This window comes from Brienomyrus brachyistius, chromosome 3, assembly GCF_023856365.1.
Source record: "Brienomyrus brachyistius isolate T26 chromosome 3, BBRACH_0.4, whole genome shotgun sequence".
Taxonomy (NCBI): domain Eukaryota; kingdom Metazoa; phylum Chordata; class Actinopteri; order Osteoglossiformes; family Mormyridae; genus Brienomyrus; species Brienomyrus brachyistius.
The window spans coordinates 19,396,256-19,417,397 of NC_064535.1; the positions used below are offsets into that span (position 1 = coordinate 19,396,256).

A 21,142-nucleotide genomic window follows, 5' to 3' on the forward strand; every position below is an offset into this window, starting at 1 on the left:
CTTGATGTTGTTGGACTGTCTTGACTGACATGCCTCTTCAGCATTGCGTGGTGGTAAGTGACAGTATCTTTGGACTGGCAGACTGGGAGAAGTATTGGCACAGTGAAGAGGAACTTCCATTCGTTGGTTGAACTTCAGATCCAGGAGGAACAGTGTGTATTTCATTCTTGTGGAATGCTGGACCAGCTCTTCACTTTCACAAGGGTACTGGAGGGTTCATGGGAGCTTGCCCAACCAGACTACATGTGTTTTGTGGACTTTGAAAAGGCATATGATCGTGTCCTTAGAGGGTCTGTACTTCAGGAGTTTTGGGTATGAGGGTCCGCTATTGTGGACCACAAAGTCCCTGTATAAACGGGCCATCAGGTCCCTGTGTTTCCTTGCATTCCCTCTGTAATCTACAAAAATCTATTTGCATATTGTGTGTGTGTGTGTGTGTGTGTGTGTGTGTGTGTGTGTGTGTGTGTGTGTGTGTGTGTGTATATACACACTGCCTGGCCAAAAAAAAAAATCATTTGAATTTTTTGTTGAACTGCCTTTAGCTTTGATTATGTTGCATATTTGCAACATCTCACCCTTTTTTTTCATCCAGATTGGCATTTATTTCTCACTGAGATGCTGTATTGATAAGTGAGTCAACCACTCTATAAAGCCTCCTTCAAGACATCCCAAAGACCTTCAATGAGGTTAAGGTCACACCTCTATGGTGACCAAGTCCATCCATCCATTTTCCAAACCACTTATCCTACTGGGTTGTGGGGGTCCGGAGCCTATCCCGGAAGCAATGGGCACGAGGCTGGGAACAACCCAGGATGGGGGGCCAGCCCATCGCAGGGCACACTCACACACCATTCACTCACACACTCCAATCAGCCTCAGCATGTTTTTAGACTGTGGGGGAAAACCAGAGTATCTGGAGGAAACCCCACGGCGACATGGGGAGAACATGCAAACTCCACATACATGTAACCCAGGCGGAGACTCGAACCCGGGTCCCAGAGGTGTGAGGCAACAGTGCTAACCACTGCACCACCATGCCGCCCCCTCCCTGGACCACTCTTTGACAAGTCAAACCCAGTTAATCTTGGCATTCTTGTCCTGGAATATGCACATGCCAACAGGGAAGAAAAAATCCATTAGAGGTGTAACCTGGCCATTCAGTAGATTCAGGTACTCAGCTGATTTTACTTTAATGCTGCATAACGTTGCTGAACTGTAATAATGATCCAGACATTGGCTCTTAAGTTTTGCTGATATAAATTCAAATGGGGACTTTTTTTTGTCCAGGCAGTGTAAGTGTATGTATGTGTATGTATTCCTTCATCCTCCAGGAACTGCGTGCATACTCTCTCCACATGAGGCCAGGTATTGTCGTGCACCCGGAGGAACCCAGTGCCCACTGCACCAGTAATGGGTCTGACAATGGGTCCAAGGATTTCATCCTGATACCTAATGGCAGTAAAGGTGCCGTTGTCTAGCCTGTAGAGGTCTATGCGTCCCTCCATGGATATGCCTCCCCAGCCCATCACTGACCCACCACCAAACCGGTCATGTTGAACAATGTTACAGGCAGCATAACGTTCTCCATGGCTTCTCCAGACCCTTTCACATCTGTCAGATGTGCTCAGGGTGAACCTGAGTTGCCAGTATTATTGAACAGTATAAGGTTCATGGGACTGTAGCCAACCTCCCAAAATGTGGACGCTAGAGGAAATCCCAGGTTGATCAGAAGGATAGTGCAGGCGGTAGAAATAGAGCCAAGGAAACCATCCAAAACCATTCAAGCTGAGCTCCAAGGTCAAGGTATGTCATTTGCACCATCAGTCACATTTTGATCAATAATGGGCTCCATGGAAGAAGACCCAGGAGGGCTCCAATACTAACAGAAAAACATAAAAAAGCCAGAGTGGATTTTGCCAAAATGCATGTTGACAAGCCCCAAGGTTTCTGGGGGAATGTCCTTTGGACTGATGAGACAGAACTAGAGCTTTTTAGCCAATCACATCAGCTCTGTGTTTACAAAAGGAAAAATGAAGCTTTGAAAAGAACTCCATACTACTGTGAAAGATGGAGGGGGCTCGGCTTTGTTTTGGGGCTGCTTTGCTGCATTTGGAATGGGGAACCTTGAATCTGTGCAGGACACAATGTTGTCTCAAGACTACCAAGGCATCCAGGAGCGAAACATACTGTCCAGTGTCAGAAAGCTCAGCCTCAGTCGCAGGTCATGGGTCCTCCAACAAGGATACAGGATAATGACCCAAAACATACAGCTAAAAGCACTCAAGGCTTGAGCAATGTGCTCGGGAAGAGTGGGCCAAACTATCTATTGACAAATGTAGACAACTCATTGTGAACTACAGAGATCGCTTGGCGGCAGTGACTGCTGCAACAGGTGGTGCCACAAAATATTAAATTAAGGGTACCATATTTTTTGTTTGTGCCATTTCATTTGTTTATTAATTCAGTTGAATATTCTATATAATTAAACAAAAGCAAAGTATGATTTGTGTTAAATATGGAATAAACAGTAAGGGATGCCATTAAACTTGTCAATTTCACATTATTTCAGAGATAGTTGTTTTTTCTTTTTTGTAGAATGGTACCAACAGATTTGTCCATATCTGTGTGTATGTGTGTGTGTATATATATAAATTTATAATATAATGTTATAGTACACAGATTATATATTTCATATATATTGTCCATCCATCCATCCGTTTTCCAAACCGCTTATCCTACTGGGTAGGGGGGGGTCCAGAGCCTATCCCGGAAGCAATGGGCACGAGGCAGGGAACAACCCAGGACGGGAGGCCAGCCCATCGCAGGGCACACTCACACACCAGTCACTCTCACATGCACACCTATGGGCAATTTACTAACTCCAATTAGCTTCAGCATGTCTTCGGACTGTGGGGGGAAACCGGAGTACCCGGAGGAAACCCCACGACGACATGGGGAGAACATGCAAACTCCGCGCACATGTAACCCAGGTGGAGATTCGAACCCTGGTCCCAGAGGTGTGAGGCAACAGTGCTAACCACTGCACCACCATGCCACCCCCTTACTTTATATATATTTTTTCATATACACTCTCAGAAAAGGGGGTAAAATTCTGTACCTTTGCTGTCGCTGGGGCTGTACTCCGTAGGTAAGGGGTCGGGAACCTGTTCCATTGGCGGCCAAGCGTGGGTGTGGGTTTTGGCATGGCCTCTCAATCAGCCAATAACAGTGCGTCCCCAGGATTGGAACCACTGCCTTATTGTTGGCTGATTGAGAGCTCATCCTAAGAAACCCACACCCACACCGGCCCTCCATGGCGCAGGTTCTCTACACCTGCTGTAAGCGATTGTGCCTTTTAAGATGCAGAAATGTACTATAAGGAACATTATTGTACCATTGGGGGCACATTATTGTTGTGTGTACCTTGGCGATGTTCCTTCAGGTCTATAACTTTGACCTGTACAACTTCTTCAAGGTATTGACCATTGCACTGCATTCATAGACACACACTACATCTGCAATCCTTGTGTTTCTCTCTATTACTGTGTGTATAATTTTGCCCATCATTGTGTTTTTGAGCTACTGGCTGCCTAAATGTTCTTCAGGAGTAATAAAGAATCTATCTGTCTCTCTGATCTATCTTTCTATCTATCTAATCTGTCAGTCCAATCTGTGTAATCTAAACAGGGCGAGAGTTTGGTTTGGACCCCACCAAGGCTGCCCTTTGTCACCAATCCTGTTCATAACACCTTCATAACAGTTTCTAGTGCTAGCTAAGGGGCGGAGTGGTTCCAGTTTGGCAGCCTCAGGATTGCCTCTTTGCCTTTTGCAGATGATGTGGTCCTGTTGGCTTCATCACACTGCCACCTGCAGCATGCACTGCGGTGGTTTGTAGCCGAGTGTGAGGCAGCCAGGATGAGGATTGGCACTTCCAAGTCTGAAGCCATGGTTCTTATGGTTCATGCCTCAAGTGGAAGAGTTTAAGTATCTCGGGGTCTTGTTCATGAGTGAGGGAAGAAGGGAGGAGCACAAAGTAGAGCCACTGCTCCTCCACATTGAAAGGAGTTAGTTGAGGTGGTGTGGGCATCTGTCTAAGATGGATCCTGGATGGCTCCGTAGGGAGGTGTTTCAGGCAAATCCAACTGAGAAGAGACCCTGGGACAGACCCAGGAAGTGTTGGAGAGATTATATCTCTCGGCTAGTGTGAGAATGCCTTGATATTTTCCTAGTGGAGCTGGAGGAGGAGGCTGGTGAGCTGAAGGTCTGGGCATCCCTGCTTGAACTGCTGCCCCTGCTATCGATGGATGGACCGACAGATGGGCAAACAATGTATCTGGGAATTCCATGGCTCACCTACAGCGAGGGGGGGGGGGGTTTGGGGTGTCCACAGCAGCGTCCAGCTGAGGAAATGAGCACAGGCCTTCCTGTCTGTATGTTTAACAGAGCCTGACTCTTCTTTTTGGGCTTTTGTGTTAAGCAGCCGAAATGGGGAAGGGGGGGGGTGTCAGTAATTCAGGATACAGTCTGATTGGTTGTGAAAAGTCCCTCCTCCTTCCTGTTCCCGTCCTTTCAGTGCAAGGCTTGAGCCCTGTCAGTTGTCTTCAAGGGTACCCAGCCAGTTCAAGGTAAACTGTGATGTACATGGACAGCGATCTCCTGGGTCTGGTCGTCTGGGCCTGTCAGCTGATGGGTTACGATGGCACTGTGTAGTCCCCTGCTCACAGGGTATCCTGTGCAGCTGTTCATGGAGGCTGTACCCATCTGCAGGGGCTAAGGGGCAAAGGGGCATTGCACCCCATGACTGCTTCCAATCCACCTTTGCTTCCCTCCCCAGGGTTGTGGGAGTAACTTCTTTGTGGCGTGGTTGTTTCTGGGATTGTGGCCAGGTTGCAGGGTGGAGAAAGGAAGCAGTTTCACCCAATACGACTTTCTCCTAGTGTTTAAGCGAGCATCCGAGTGCAGGATGTTGTGCTATTGCTGCACCATGTGGTCAGCAAGTGGCTCATGCAGGTCTGCAGTGTTTTTAGAGCGTGCTCTATAGGCTCTAGTGCCCTCACTTTTACATTTGGAAAATGATCATGGCTAGACTAGGCACTCCACTCTGGGGTCAGTAATGGTACTTTTAAGGGTCATGGTGAGTATACAGTTATTCTCATATTTTGGTCTGCACTGTGCTGGACAGCTTCACAATCTATGGGATGTATAAGAGCACTGGTCAGTCTTGTTGTGCTCTTGACCTTCACATGTTTGTGCCCCAATCACACTGTTTCTCAGTGTTAGAATATCTGCTCCAGGGTGACAAGCATCAGGCCCTGACAGACACCTCCGCCACTTTATCCCACTCTATCCTCCTGGCCACATCACTCTTTTTCCTAGGAATGGGTTGCAGGCCACAAGATCCTGTGTCCCTCCAGACTGACAGAGGTGGGCCAGGCTGACAGAGTTCAGCTTCACAAGGCTCCTTAAGGTCCCTGGGGGACTCAGACATCATTCCAAATATATCTTTGACCGTGCCCCTGGAGGGATCCCCCCATGCTAATTTTAGCTCCCTCCATTGCCTGGCCACTCAGCCAGTTCTCATGGGGTGCAAAATTTCTGGCCATTTGGGGGGAACACCTGGCTACCCCGCTGCTGTCTGTACACAGCTTAGAGAGGAGGGCAGCAGAGATGGGAGGTGGTGTTTAAGTAAGGAATAGAGGGGGTGATGTCAAAGGGAGAGGGGTCTCAAAGAGGGTAGTGATTTTGGGGAGAGGGGTAGTGTCTGTACCCTGTGCTCCTCTTGGTCTTCTGGTTCCGTTTCCATGTCATCAATTCCATTCTCCACATTCTAAACAGCCCCTTCATCCCTCTGGATTATCCATCAGTCCCCTCACCACTGAGGGTGAATCAGCAACATTGTGAGTTCATAGTGTGCAATCGATAAATAACTGATGAAAAAGCCCACCTCTGTTTTGGTGAGCCAGGTGTGTCTTTTTGGATCTTTAAACTTTGTGAATTTTGGGAAAATGTTTGTGTCCGGCAGTTTAGAACAAAATGGCTAATCATAGAGAGAACAGAGCTGAAGCCAATGCCCAGAATGGGATAGGGGGTGTTTTTCAATAATATGAAGTCTTCAAGTTGCCCAGGTCAGTCTCAATGCCAGCTGGGGTCACATGCACCGGCACATGTGTTGGCTCCCATCCCGCGTGATTACTGTCATGTAAGCTTGTTAAATGCCGAGCTTTATGGGAGAGCAGAGCAGGCTTGTGTGTGTGTGTGTGTGTGTGTGTGTTTGTGGGGGGTGGGGGGGGGGGGGGTTCAGAGTTCCATGGTGGGGTCACGTCTGCTTGTTGTATTAACCAGGCCAGGCTCCACCCCTTTCTCTAAGTCCCACCCAAGTTGTCTATGGTTGTCACTCAAGGCATTACTTGACCCTGCTGCTTCCTAGGCGGAGTCTGAGTCACCTTTAAACCCTGGGATTGGTGTATTTTTAGTAACCCGGGCTGCACTAACCTTTCTCTCTGAGAGTAAGTCTCTTACAGTTTAGACAATCCCTCCAGCGTCTGTGTCACCCTCACCATTGGTGTGACAATGTGAGTTATGGTCTGTTGGTATGACATTGTGTGTTTGATGATGTGATAGTGTGTGACAGTGGATGTGATGGTGTGATAGTGTGTGACAGTGGATGTGATGGTGTGATAGTGTGTGACAGTGGATGTGATGGTGTGATAGTGTGTGACAGTGGATGTGATGGTGTGAGAGTGTCTGATGCCCTGACAGTGTATGTATTCTATGTAATGGTGTGACAGCGTGAGACTGCATGATGACGGCATGGGAATGTGTGTGATAGTTTGAGTGTGTGATATCGTTAGGACATGTGTGCCGGTGTGACAGTGTGTGTGCCGGTGTGACAGTGTGTGTGATGGTGTGACAGTTAGAGTTTTGATCACTAGATTACTCAGTTATTAAATAGCATCGATTAAAATTTTCCTTTGCCGGAAGGTAGACGCCACATGCAGGATGAGGGCCCAAACAGAGAGCCAAAGCATCAGCATACCAGTGAATGATAATGCAGTTGTCTGTCATTGTAGCAAAGCAGAACTTGACTGCAAAGCAAATGCATCTTAAAAGAAGACTTTCAGGTTTGACGGACCCAGTAATGTGAGGTTAGCCATAAATATGTCCCACTTAGCCCCTTAAAGTAGTCTAGTCTGTCTTTCTCATCACTCTGACTTAATTTATTTTGCTTATTGTGATTCCATTATGTCAAAAGAATTGCCACTAAAATGAAGGTTACCCTGTCGCTTAGCCACATCATTTTACATAATACAGAATTAACCATATAGCCAAACGTAGAACTTATCTACCAACAGAGTATTGCCAAATAAGTTATTGTTAGTGTTGCAGTGAGTTGTGCCAAAAGACACGAAGCAGTACTGAGAAATCACTTGCTATTGCTCAATATTCTTACTATGGAATACAAAATATTTTAATATACTGGATTATTAATGCCTTTTCATGGCCAGTTCCTGTTCGCTTTTCTCTTCTTCACTCATTTGTTGGTTTGCTGGCTCATGCAAAAGCAATGGAAATAAACTTCAGACTGATTTTTTAAACTTATACTAGGTCATGCTGAATAGGAACCATCATTAAAATTTATTTCACTTCTTCATAATCCCCAATCGTATGGCAGAGATCCCTGAGGTGTGCTGATGAGGCTAAGGTACAGAATAACTTGTGGACGGCGTTGGTATTCCGCCAGTGTCATTGCCATGAGCCATGATTACCCGGGAGAATGTCACGGGTGACATGTGGCACGCTGGGAACCTAAAGCATGCCCCTGGTGTCTCTTCGTTTGTCGGCTTGAGTGCTAGAGCTGTTTTTGTTGTACTCTACATTTAATTTTCGGTTACGCTTTACATTAACTGCACCTTCATAATGCTTTTATATTGCATTCATAAAACATTCAGTGCACCTTCATAATGTATTCATTAAGTATTCATAAAACATTCATAAACATCATGTATATATCAACATTATGTATACCTTTGCATCCTAACATCCCTTAACAGCTGTAATATACATTAATAACAAATATTATATAATAATAACAAACATTATAATTGTATAATCATGTAATGTTTGTTATTAATATACATCATAGCTGTTAAGGGATGTTAGGATGTTAAAGTGTACTTGCATGCTGCTTATGAATGTTCTATGAATGCATTATGAAGGTGCACTTAATGTAAAGCGTTACCTAATTAATGAAGCAATTTTTATGGACCACTTCTGGCCCCCACCTCTATAGCATTCTGGTAAGCAGAATGGAGGGGGACTCGCATAAGGGACGATACAAAAGATCATTTACGCGGAATTTAGGAGGTCAGTGCTAAAGGAATGCAGGCTGCAGCTTCACCCGGGTTGATCCGGGCCCATTGGTGATGTAATGGCCTCCCCAGGCATGAATGCCATCTGTTGGCAAGTCCTAGCCACAATGCTTCAATGTCCTGCATCCTCATGCTGCCTCCTGGATGCCTGCCGAGGATCGTCTGGTTGAGAAAATTCTGCATGAGCAGCGAGCCACTGCGGGTCACCCAAGGTCCCTTTATTACGGTGTCACTGAGCTTCATGGAATATGCAGCACTGTGTGGGTGTGAGTGAGGGTCTGCAGGAGAGTGTGCATGCAAGGACTGCTTGAGGGTCTGCGTGAGAGTGCGCGTGCAGGACTGCTTGAGGGTCTGCGTGAGAGTGCGCGTGCAGGACTGCTTGAGGGTCTGCGTGAGAGTGCGCGTGCAGGACTGCTTGAGGGTCTGCGTGAGAGTGCGCGTGCAGGGCTGCTTGAGGGTCTGCGTGAGAGTGCGCGTGCAGGACTGCTTGAGGGTCTGCGTGAGAGTGCGCGTGCAGGACTGCTTGAGGGTCTGCGTGAGAGTGCGCGTGCAGGACTGCTTGAGGGTCTGCGTGAGAGTGCGCGTGCAGGACTGCTTGAGGGTCGGCGTGAGAGTGCGCGTGCAGGACTGCTTGAGGGTCTGCGTGAGAGTGCGCGTGCAGGACTGCTTGAGGGTCGGCGTGAGAGTGCGCGTGCAGGACTGCTTGAGGGTCTGCGTGAGAGTGCGCGTGCAGGACTGCTTGAGGGTCTGCGTGAGAGTGCGCGTGCAGGACTGCTTGAGGGTCTGCGTGAGAGTGCGCGTGCAGGACTGCTTGAGGGTCTGCGTGAGAGTGCGCGTGCAGGACTGCTTGAGGGTCTGTGTGAGAGTGCGCGTGCAGGACTGCTTGAGGGTCTGCCCGGGGATCTGCATATGGGCCACTGGGGCCGTATGTGAGGGTTGTTTAATGTGTTGTTTAATTGCATCAGGCTGTTGACCGTATCCTCCCTGAGTTGTTCCATTTGCTCGGTGTCTTTAAGGTCTGCATTATACCACCTTCCAAGGCTCTTGATGGGCTTCTCCAGGATTGTTGGAATTAGTTCATTATTGATATAGAACCATTAATCTGTGAGTTAGCCTTTGAAAATTGAAATATGGATTTCAGGGTTTGCTTGGTTTGATTGAGGGTTTGCTTTGTTTGATTTCCATAAGTGCTTTGATGTTTCCCTGGAGTTTCTGTAGCAGGCGTCTGTTGTTGTTATGGTAGCCATGTCACCCATGTATGCACAGATTGGTGGAAGACATAGCCCATCCCTGAACCACTCACCTCCCACTACCCATCCAGACACACAGATGATGAGCTCCATTGCAATGGTGAATGCCAGAGGAGAAATGGTGCGCCCCCCATAATGCCTACCTCCGGATGCTGCCAGGTGGTAGTGTTGTTCTGTGTTATGAAACAGAACTGGAGATCTTGGAAATAGGTCTTGACTAAGTTTGTCATGTTATTTGGGACATGGAAGAACCTAAATGCTGTCCACGGGATCTCATGAGGAACTGATCCGAAGGGATTGGGATGATCTAAGAAAACCACATGTAGATCTCTTCTTTCCTTCTTGGCCATTTATAACTGGTGCCAGATGATGTTAGCATGCTCCAGACATCCTGCAAAGCCACATATTCCAGCTATCTGGATTGATGTGTCAACAAGTTGTTTTTTTGCAGGAATATCGAGAGCCTAAAGTTGGGCTAAGAACTCAGACTAAGAAGATGTTTCCATCCGCATTCAGAAGGTTGATTTACTGGAACTGGGTGATGGATGATGAGTTTTTATCTTTTGGGATCAGGATGCCTTCCGCCCTTCACCATGCCTTTGGTATAGATCCTTTCTGCCAAATCACCTTCAGACTCTCAGACCTTCATCATTTTCCAGGTATTTCAGGACTCCAGAGATGTTCTTAGACAGCAGGAGCTGAAGCCGATCTTGCCTGTTATACGATACGCTCCACCTCACTTCATGCCTGCACTTGTCAGTGTAGATCTTCCTCAGGTGTTCCTCCAGTACTTGTATGGATATTTTGAGGTTTCCACTTTTCTCCGTGCCATAAAGGCTTTTAACGTTGTACGGATCCCTGCAGAAGAAGATCCATCCATCCATCCATTTTCCAAACCGCTTATCCTACTGGGTCGCGGGGGGTCCGGAGCCTATCCCGGAAGCAATGGGCACGAGGCAGGGAACAACCCTGGATGGGGGGCCAGCCCATCGCAGGGCACACTCACACACCATGCACTCACACACGCACACCTACGGGCAATTTAGCAACTCCAATTAGCCTCAGCATGTTTTTGGACTGTGGGGGGAAACCGGAGTACCCGGAGGAAACCCCACGATGACATGGGGAGAACATGCAAACTCCACACACATGTGACCCAGGCGGAGACTCGAACCCGGGTCCCAGAGGTGCGAGGCAACAGTGCTAACCACTGCACCACCATGGCAGAAGAAGATCCTTACCCATTATTTTCCTCTTATGTTGTTGTCTCAGGTATTTCGGTTTTTGTAGCTTTGTCAAGTGCTGGTTTGCTTCAGCCTGCAGTACATCAGTAACTTCCTTTTCTGCCTCTCTGGCCTTCCTCCACTGTTTTCTCAGCTGTCTTTTTTCCTTCACTAGCCTGTCAGACTCCCGCCGCCTCCTGGATTTGGGCCAGGTTGTAAACCTTTTCTGCATTCTCCGTGTGATACCTTTTCACCCCAGATCTCTCGATGCCATAGTTATAAATGACCATTTTCTCTAGCTTTCTTTTCACAGTTCCTTTCTGTTCATCTAGTGGACAAGGTCTTCATGGTTTCCCACTCTCTTCTGACAGGATTTGGGGCACAAGATTTTCGGTTTTCTCTCTTCCATCTTCCTCCCGCTGATGTGTCTATGTTACGTTGAGTTTATTCGGGGTGCTGATACCCTGAAGACTGTGCGAGTTCTCTTACCATCGGGCTTCACTCTACTGATTTGACCTATTTCTTATCAGGTACTGGTTAACGCGAGGCCCCTTGCTGAGTTCACTAATGCCCTTCATTTTTCCTTGATGGATCTTAAGACCCTTCTGTGATTTTACCAGCCGCAGACGCATCTCTGCGGCTTTTGTTCTGCCAGTGCTAATGATCCGCCAGTTGCAGTGCTAGATGTCTGGTTCATTGTCTTTCTTTTTCCTTCTTCTGTTCCTGTGTGGTCCGTCTGTGAGTCATCTTGCACCACTGCTCTCACAAACTCAGGGGGTATTCTTCAAAGGTGGGTGCATCCAGGAACATTTACTAGCCCTGGATCCTGCTGGCATGAGTCTCTAACCCATGCCAGACCCAGTGGGGTCTGTTCCCTCCTGCCAGCAGTCTCTCCAGGCCATCACCTGGTCTTACCCTGGTTGTCAGCCACCCTTTTGCAGCAGTCACTGGTTCATTCCAGATATTCATGTTTTAAACACACGTCTTGCCTTTTTGTGCCATTCTCTCAATAGTTGTGTCCTCCTTGGCCTTTGCCAATGGAGTCCTGATTGATTTAGTGTGCAGAGTATGGTATGGACAGAAACCACCACTTCAGATTGCTCCAGCTCAGCACAAAGCTCTTTAGATGTTATGCATACTGTTTTTTCCACAAGCCGCACCAGCCTTCGGAGACTTCCCTCATTGAGTTTCTTCTTAACACTACATCATTAAAGCGTCTTAACAGTTTTAGAAGTGTTGACCAGGCATCCCGGAGTGTTCAGTGAAACACAAAGCCTGTTTCATGTGACCTCAGCATCCACACAGTGCTCACACACCAAACAGCCCTGTCCACTGCATTCTTTTTTGTCATCAGGATCATTTCAACTTCCCAAGCACATTAGCCAGTAATTCACGAGGAATTTGGGGCTGTTATATGTTGGAACTTGCATGCACCCTCAGAGGGGCTCATCTACATGACAGTCAGGGAGATCTTCAGGTACAAACTCAGAATATGTGCATGAGAAAATATAGGCCATAGGTGTGCAGTCACAATAACTTGGAAGCATATCCTGGAGGTGGTGTGCGAGTCTGTGCTGTGACCAGTGCTCAGGTACACTACTACCTAATTTCCACCAACGCAGAGCTGATGCTAGTGTGAGTGCTGGGCTGGTTCTCCCTTAGTTCCTTTTGAGAGACACGCACATGCCTCATTCTCACCAACACGGTGCCAGAAGCAGTGCTGGATTTTCTTCCCAATCCAGAACTAGTTCAGTGCGTTTCCACTGCAAAAAACTGGCCTTGGGCCAGCAAAAATGGCTCCAACACAGCCAGCCTGTTCTTTCACTGCCGCCACCGGTGATACTAGACAAAACCATACCAGTTATGGACTAAATTTTCCTGGTATGTGCAAGATTTGGATGCGATAGCCTGTCTCACATGATGTTTTGGTTCCGAATTCAGCTTTTCTGTGGTGCTGTGTTGGAGCCGTTTTCTCTGGCCCAGGGCCAGTTTTTTGTGGTGGAAATGTGTGAAACCAATTCCAGATTGGGAAAAGGCCCAACAGCGGCTCCAGCACTGTGTTGATGGAAGTGAGGCTTAGATCCTTCTCATGCTGGTTCTTGTCTCCAGGCGACTGCACTCTCCTGTGCATGTATCAGTCAGCATGAGGCTGCCTTGCACTTAGACTGTCACTGTTAAATAATGTAGGGCCTGTGCATTTCATGCTTCTACCCATTGTCACTCCTTCCCTGCTTCGGGGCACCCTCCTGCCCCAGAGTACAGGTGTCCTTCTTCAGGCAGTGCTTCCTTGTGGGGGCCAGTAGCCTTCTGCTTGACTACAGTTCCGGTCTCCGTAACCACATATCACTGCAGTGACAAGGCAGCACTGAAACCCTCCACGCCAAGTGTGGTTTTCGCTGGGTCTTGGCATGGCTCGTTTGGATCGTGTCAGCACCATATGGCTCCCCATTCCTGATTGGCCTTTTTTTCTGTTAACAGCCTCTGCGACACATGACTGACTGAGTGGCAAGATGCCCCGCTCTCTAAGCCAATGGTGTCAGCTCTGAGGCGGGGGTGGGTGAGACCAGCGGCACTGTGGGCGGGCTGTCACTGTGCCCTGCAATTGTGTGCAGATGACAGACTGATACAGCTGAATAAATAATGTGGTAAATAATAGTGCTACCTCATTTCTGGGAAGGAGAGCCCGAGCTGTGTAATTGACAAACACTGGAGTAAGTCTCACACACCAACATATTTATGCACAAGCACATAGCCAAGTGTCACTATGGCTGTGGTATAATTACTGTGCTGAGCAGTCATGTCATGTAGACTCACAGAAACGTCAGCTATGTGTTCTGTGTTACTTGTTTTTTTGGTGTTCTGGTATTGCTGCTGCATCAGTGAATGCAGAGCGCCGTGTCTGTGAGCTCGGAGGGCGGCGTCTGTCAGTCCGCAGGGCAGCTCGGAGATTCTGTCAGCCCATCACTAGCTTGCTAAGTGTGGGTCTCTCTCTTCAAATGTGTTTGTAAAGACGTCTCCGGCTTCAGGTTCTGCACCTCCTACTTACTGCTGGTGCTTCACTTCTGCACCTCCTCCTTACTGCTGGTGCCCTGCTTCTGCACCTCCTCCTTACTGCTGGTGCTTCACTTCTGCACCTCCTCCTTACTGCTGGAGCTTCACTTCTGCACCTCCTCCATACTGCTGGTGCTTCACTTCTGCACCTCCTCCTTACTGCTGGAGCTTCACTTCTGCACCTCCTCCTTACTGCTGGTGCTTCACTTCTGCACCTCCTCCTTACTGCTGGAGCTTCACTTCTGCACCTCCTCCTTACTGCTGGTGCTTCACTTCTGCACCTTCTCCTTACTGCTGGAGCTTCACTTCTGCACCTCCTCCTTACTGCTGGAGCTTCACTTCTGCACCTCCTCCTTACTGCTGGTGCTTCACTTCTGCACCTCCTCCTTACTGCTGGAGCTTCACTTCTGCACCTCCTCCTTACTGCCGGTGCTCCCACAATGTCCAAGGTTCACAGTTTGCTTTCAAAATGGTTCTTATTCAGTGTAGTTTCTGAAGTAAATCCTGAAATTTCCTTCAGTGTCCTGACGGGGAGTAGGGAGGCAGCAAAGGAGAAGTCGGGCTGCTAAGGGAGACGGTTCTGAAAGCGAACCTCGAAATGTCAGTGCTTGTCACTGTCCCCTCTCCAGCCCGGCCCCAGTGACACACGGTTACCTGCGGGTACCATGAAGCACGAGGTGTTCATCCCAGTGAAAGAGAGAGCACAGAAAGCTTTTTGGCTCTCTCAGGGAGAGGATGGTGTCTCCTAGAGGGTGGGTGGGAAAATGAGTCACCTAAGTGGCTCTCCAGATCCAGTGAGAGTCTAAGCAGAAGGCCTGCCCTGCACCCAAATCCCTGACTGGGGGGATAAGAGAGGCACACCATGTTCTTGTGTGATACAATAGCCCTTGCACACACCCCCTCCCCCGTGCTTACAACTGCTGTATGTTGGCTGCGCCCCCCCCAGTATGTGGTATATCTTTCTTCTATGAGGTGCTGACATCTCTGTCCCTCCCTGCTGAATGATAAATCCCACGGCAGTGTGACTGCCCCCAGTGATTGCCCCAAGGTGCTTTACATGGGTATGTTATGAAGAGTGGAATATCATAAAGAGAGCACAATGCAAAAACAGAGGAATGGAATAAAACAAAATAATAAAAGAAAGCCAGATGACAACAGTGGAGAGGAACCAAAATTTCCCAAGCAGGGAGAACAAAAAACCTCTAGGTGTCCCAGGTCAACTGGCTGCCCAACCCCCCTGGGCATGCTCACATTATAGGCGAAAGAAAGGATTGGGCTTGCTTTCTAAAAGAAACTGTAATTAGGTCAAGCCAATGTCCATCAATGAGTTAATTCTCTACGCCAGCCTGGGCAGGGTGCAGATTTATGTCAGCACCCACAATGTCGCAGTTCGTCGGTTGCATCAGTGTCACCCTTCCATGGGACTGAACCAGAACTCCAGCTGAGATGGTGCCCACCCTGCGCACCATCTAGACATGTGGGAAGAAAGGCAAAGAGCATAATGGACATTAATGGACAAGCATAGTAGATAAAAATGACACGTACAGCAGTACCATCAGCCATAGTTACAGTGTGTAATATCAGTGCTCAGCCATTTGGCATGCAGCACTGGGGGGGGCGGGTGGTCACTACAGAGCTCACTTTTCTCAACCCATTCTGACCAGATGGCAGAGAGCTTTCGGGTAGGTGCCCTGTCTGATTTTGTATGTGTCTCCCTGTGCTTCTCTCTGTCCCCATGTATGCCTTTCTATCTCACTGTGTCCCCAGGTGTCCCTCTCTGTGTCCCCATGTGTGTCTCTGTGTCTCTCTGTGTCCCAATGCATGTGTCTCTGATTCATGTTTCAGGAGAAGGTCCCTAGTCCCCCAGCATTCCCAGCTGTAAACCCCATCTGTCCCATTTGCTGTGATTACATTTTAACAGCCTGCTGGGCTCTGTGCATCCTGCTGGCCGCCAGCTCGCCGTGAGTGTAGCTCTTCCTCTGGAGGGGAGAATGTGCCCAGTGCGTGTTGCTTTGGGTCTGAGCCCCACATGTCACCATGGTAATCTGGCCCACAGCGAGTCACGTCAATGCCTCCGTGATGGCCCTGTGATGACCAAAAAAATGTTTCCACGAAGTGAAAATAACAGGCTTTTATCACATTGTGGAGGGCATTTGGTCCCCATAATGTAATATATATATGTATATGACCACATGTACAGCACACACACACACATGGCCTGAGAACTGTGTCAGATCTTTTTGGAGTCATGCCTCAGGCAAGTGAGTGACGTGTGTTGGAAGCCTGGAAAAGCGTGTGGCCGAAGCGCATCCTGGTAACAGGGCATTTTCAGGATGCCCGGTGGGGGTACAATCAATATATCAGGGCCCTCCCTCTTGTCTTAATAAAGGCTTTCTTATCTTAAAAAGGTTTTTGTTTGTTTCTGTCCTCAGATCATCAGAAATTGGAACGAGAGGCTCGCATCTGTCGCCTACTGAAACACCCCAACATTGGTGAGTGGGACGTTCTGGCATGCCTCGCTGCTGGGTGGTGATTCTGTGATAAAAATGATAGAGTCAGGTACTCTGCAACTGCATCTCTTTGGGGTGGGGGTGATTAAAGGAGATGGAGGTTTCTGTCAGCAGCGTGTTATTTCGCCATGCTGATGTTTACAGCTACTTTGTGGTTATTCTGCACTGGGCTTGAAGCTGCACGTTTTCCAATGCCAAGCGAGGGCTATTTACTAGAGCAGGGCTGGGCAGTCTTATCCAGAAAGGGCCAGCATGTGTGTGGGTTTTCGCTGCAACTCCCTAATTAAATTACTGATTAGAAAAGTGATTGGCTGAAGAGTTCTCACACCTGGATTTGAACAGCTGACCTAAAGTTTACCCCAAAAACCTGCATAGCCACTGGCCCTTTGTGGATAAGGTTGCCCACCCTATACTAGTGGGAGGTGGCTGAGAGCTCTGCCGATGGGAGAAGCAGAGGCAGAGCTTTTGGATAGAGTGATGGGTGAGCTGTGTGAGGGTGTCGGAGGTGGGGTATGAGCCTGGGCTTGATGCCTGGCCCGGAAGCTGCCTTCTTCATGAGCTTCAGCATTGGTTTCTTTCCTCATCTATCTTCGTCTCCCCTTCTCGCTCTGTCCCTCTGTCTCACGCATCTATTTTACTGTCCCTCTCCATCCTTCCTCCCTTTCTCACTCCTCTTCTCTCTCTTCCTCACTGCAACTATCTCTGTCAGTCTTTATCGCACCACCCCACTCCTATTCACTGTTCTTCCTACTTCAGCTGCACATCAGTTCCTATTCCGTTTAGGCAGGGAAAGGAGCGAGGATGGAGCAGTCATGTAGGTCCCCTTGCCAGCAGGCAGGCAGGCCCCTCGCAGGCAGACACATCCATGGGGATCCAGCCTGGAGCGGGTCCCAAGAGCCACAGAGACTCACCCCACTGTGCCCCGTGCCCTGTCTCCTCCCTTTCCCTGAATTTTTGCTGCATTTAGCACCTCCCTTGAGGATGATGCCTGTCTGTTCTGGCCTTAGAAAAGTGGTGAACAGACAGGAAGCAGAGGGTAGTTATTAGAGGCACAATGTCACAATGGGCCTGCGTTTATAATGAGGTACCACAGGGTTCAGTTTTAGTACCACCATTGTTCTTAATTTACATTAATGATATTGACACCAATACATACAGTAAACTGGTTAAATTTGCAGATGACACCAAGGTGGATGGTGTAGCAGACACCGAACTAGCAGCACAGAGGCTACAACAGGATCTGGATTAAATTAGCGAGCTGATACCTGGCAGATAAAATTTAACGTAGATAAATGCAAGGTAATCCATGCAGGGAGCAGAAATATGAAGTACAGATATTTTATGGGTTCCACTGAAATAAAGGTAGCTGATTACAAGAAAGACCTCGGTGTGTATGTTGATGCTTCCATGTCTCACCCTCGCCAGTGTGGGGAAGCAATAAAAAAGGCCAATAGGATGTTGGGTTACATCTATAGGTGTGTGGAGTTTAAGTCAAGGGAGGTGATGCTAAAATTATAAAATTCCTTGGTAAGACCCCACCTTGAAAATTGTGTACAGGTTTGGTCAATATATCTTAAAATGGACATTGCTGCCTTAGAAAGGGCGCAACATAGGGCGACGAGAGTCTTATGAGGAGAAGTTAGCTGAACTGAATCTATTTAGCCTCAAGCAAAGGAGAGTAAGGGGGGGACATGCTCCAGGTATATAAGATTCTAACAGGTTTGGATGCTGTTCAGCCAAATGGCTACTTCAGTATTAGTTTAAATACTGGAACTCATGGCAATAGGTTGAAATTAGCGGGAGAACATTTTAAAATGAATTTGAGAAAGCACGTCTTCAAACAGCGTGTAGTTAGAGTATGGAATAGTCTCCCTGTAAGTGTAGTGTAACCTAAAACCCTGGGTTCCTTTAAATCAGAGCTAGATAAGATTTTAACAACCCTGAGCTATTAGTTAAGTTCTCCCCAAATGAGCTTCATGGGCTGAATGGCCTCCTCTCATTTGTGAATTTCTTATGTTCTTGTTCCAGCTGCTCCCATATATTTCTCTCTCCACTTCAATCATATAAATCTGTGTTGTTAATCTTGTCTGAAAAGCCGGTTTCTGGCACCATGGGGGGCAGGCTTCAGCCAGGCGTGGGATCTTTGCACTTCTTGGACTTGAGGTGGGGTGGGGTATGATGTACCTCATACTAGCTCCTCTCCAGGAGGAAACTGAGATAATGAGGTGACACGTATGCTGAGCCAGGGCTGGCATGGAGCTGTCATGCGAGTTGGGCGATTAGCGCCCTGATGTGGCAGGCTGACCTCGCCCCGGTCTATATTGCCCTTTTCCTCTGTTCCTGCAGTTCGTCTCCATGACAGCATCGCTGAAGAAGGCTTCCATTACCTGGTCTTTGACCTGTGAGTATGGCCTGACCTTCATCATATGTGCACTTTCTATCTGAGAGGTCTCACTGCCTGGAGTCTGACGCTGCCTTTAACATGCATGCTGCAAATTATCAGTCACTCAGTGTCAAGTTAATCCTGGCAGACCCCCCCCCCCCCTTCTAGTGTTGCTGGACCCTGTAATGTGTTCTTGTCTGGGGTGCCTATGAGGGGGATGCTGGCAGGTTTTCAAGCCTTTGATACACTGATTCTGCCACACTGCTACGCTGCCACTTGCATCCTACCATACTCATACTTCCATACCCATAGCGGTCAAACAGCTGGTCCAGTGAGGTAAGGTGTTCTGTGTCTTCTCCCCCTCGGTGCTGACGGGCATCTCTGCCTCCTCCCGCAGTGTCACCGGCGGTGAGCTGTTTGAGGATATCGTCGCCAGGGAGTATTACAGCGAAGCTGACGCAAGGTGGGCCCCAGATGCTCCGTCACCATGGTTACTGGTGGGCAGGGCTGAGGGTGTGCCATCTCTCAGTGACCAATATGTAAACATTACGCTGTACAGCATTTCACCTTATCAAACCACAGGCAGACACACCAAACACATAGCAAGACATTGGCAGGGTAAAAGACAAATGCTGCAGCTGCATGCTGAATGCATACTGAACAGCATAGACACCCAGAAGTGAAAATGTTTGACCAAGGAAACGTCACTGGACCCAGAACATTTGATTGCTGAAGCACCACTGGACTGGGAACATTTGAGCAGGGAAAAACTACTGGGCTGGTATCGTTTGACCAAGGAAACACCACTGGACCCGTAACTTTTGATCAATGAAGCACCACTGGATTGGGAACATCTTAGCAGTGAAATGCCACTGGACCAGGAACGTTTGAGCAGGGAAATGCCACTGGACTGGGAGCGTTTGAGCAGGGAGGTGCCACTGGACTGTCCTCAGCATCTGCATTAAATCACCAATCATCATGACTGATTGCCTAGAGCGGACTTTCAGTGGTGCAGTGCTGTGATCTGGGTTTACATAACTTAAGGGGGCAAAGGCATGAAGAAACTGTGTGTCCAGGGCCAGTAGTCAGGAGATTATCGCCAGCTGACAATGCAGACGATGACTGAACCTATTCTTCAAAGGAAATTGAAGTCAGATGTCTTTAAATGTCAGTTCTATTCCTAAGATTATGGGGAAATGCTGGAGATTCCAGATGTGTGAGACCACACAAAAAAAGTAAAGCAGAAATGGTGTGATACACGCAGTGAAGTTGTGTCACACACTCACACAGACAGACACACACATGCAGAGTCCATGTATTCATCTTTATGGAGACTCTCCATTCATTTCTATGCGCATAACCCCAATGCCTACCAACTATGACAACCTTAACCAATACCCAGCCCTAATCTTAACCATAAGTAACCAAACTAAGTACAAGGCCATTAGCTGTTTTATTTTTTTGAATGCATTTACAGATAAAAAAAAAATTGAGGTTATCCTTGTGGAGGACTAAAGTGTCTCCACACAGCAGTTTTTTGTCACATTGTGGGGAAATCTCTCCACACAAACAGACACACACTAACATATACACACACTCATGGACATTTAAATCCCTATTGTTAAAACACCAAAAACATGCAAAATGCTAAGAAACAAAAAGTCAAATCATCTTTAAAAAGCAGATGAACTTCTGAACCAGTAAAGTTCTTGTAAAAAGGTCGTCAGGCTCTTCAGAGGAAGCATGGCGGAGTGCTTTCCCCCATTCCCATAGATATATTAATAACGTATTTCTGGAAGCTCAGCTTTCCTACACAGTGGATAAAAGGCATGACCTGCTGGCGACCAAACCACAGTCTGGCAGGCTTTGGGCTCCTGGTCGTGACTAACGTATGACATAGTAGTGAGGGCTATGGTGTGTGTGTGCGTGTATGTGTGTGTGGTGGGGGAGGGTCCCTTTTCTGCACATGCCAGAGTCCAAGCGTGGGGCCCATGCAGAGGACGTGTTCAGCTGGCTGCTGGCCCAAATACAGCACAGCATGAATGTGCAGAATGCAGTGACCACCAGTATGCCAAACAGTTTAATGTCAGGTGTGGCGTGTCTCAGGTATGGGAGCAAGACTGAGGACGACACAGCGGCGACTGGAATGCAGGGCACAGAATTTTGCCAAATTTGCGCACAATAAACTCCTTTCTTCTGATTGCTCGAATAAAGCCCTGGGGAGCCTTTTCAGCCTCAGCCCCTTCCCAGCCCACTGTTTTCATAGCATGTAGCTACATCATCTGACTGGAGACATCTTGTAATTCACGATGGTAGCTGGGGTCACATGGAGCCAGAAGCGACCTTAAAGGGGCAG

The 21,142-nt window shown here is 48.0% G+C and overlaps 1 protein-coding gene across 23 annotated transcripts in view; it reads left to right on the forward strand.

The window, feature by feature from the left end:
• The window catches only part of LOC125739405 (calcium/calmodulin-dependent protein kinase type II subunit gamma), a 72,937-nt gene that overhangs the window by 14,127 nt on the left and 37,668 nt on the right, over nucleotides 1–21,142 (forward strand). For all 23 annotated transcript variants that reach the window (XM_049009492.1, XM_049009501.1, XM_049009498.1 and 20 more), the window contains exons 3-5: nucleotides 16,326–16,385; nucleotides 18,750–18,804; nucleotides 19,184–19,249. In XM_049009492.1, coding sequence (XP_048865449.1) covers nucleotides 16,326–16,385; nucleotides 18,750–18,804; nucleotides 19,184–19,249 — 181 coding nt within the window. The remainder of the gene's footprint in view (nucleotides 1–16,325; nucleotides 16,386–18,749; nucleotides 18,805–19,183; nucleotides 19,250–21,142) is intronic.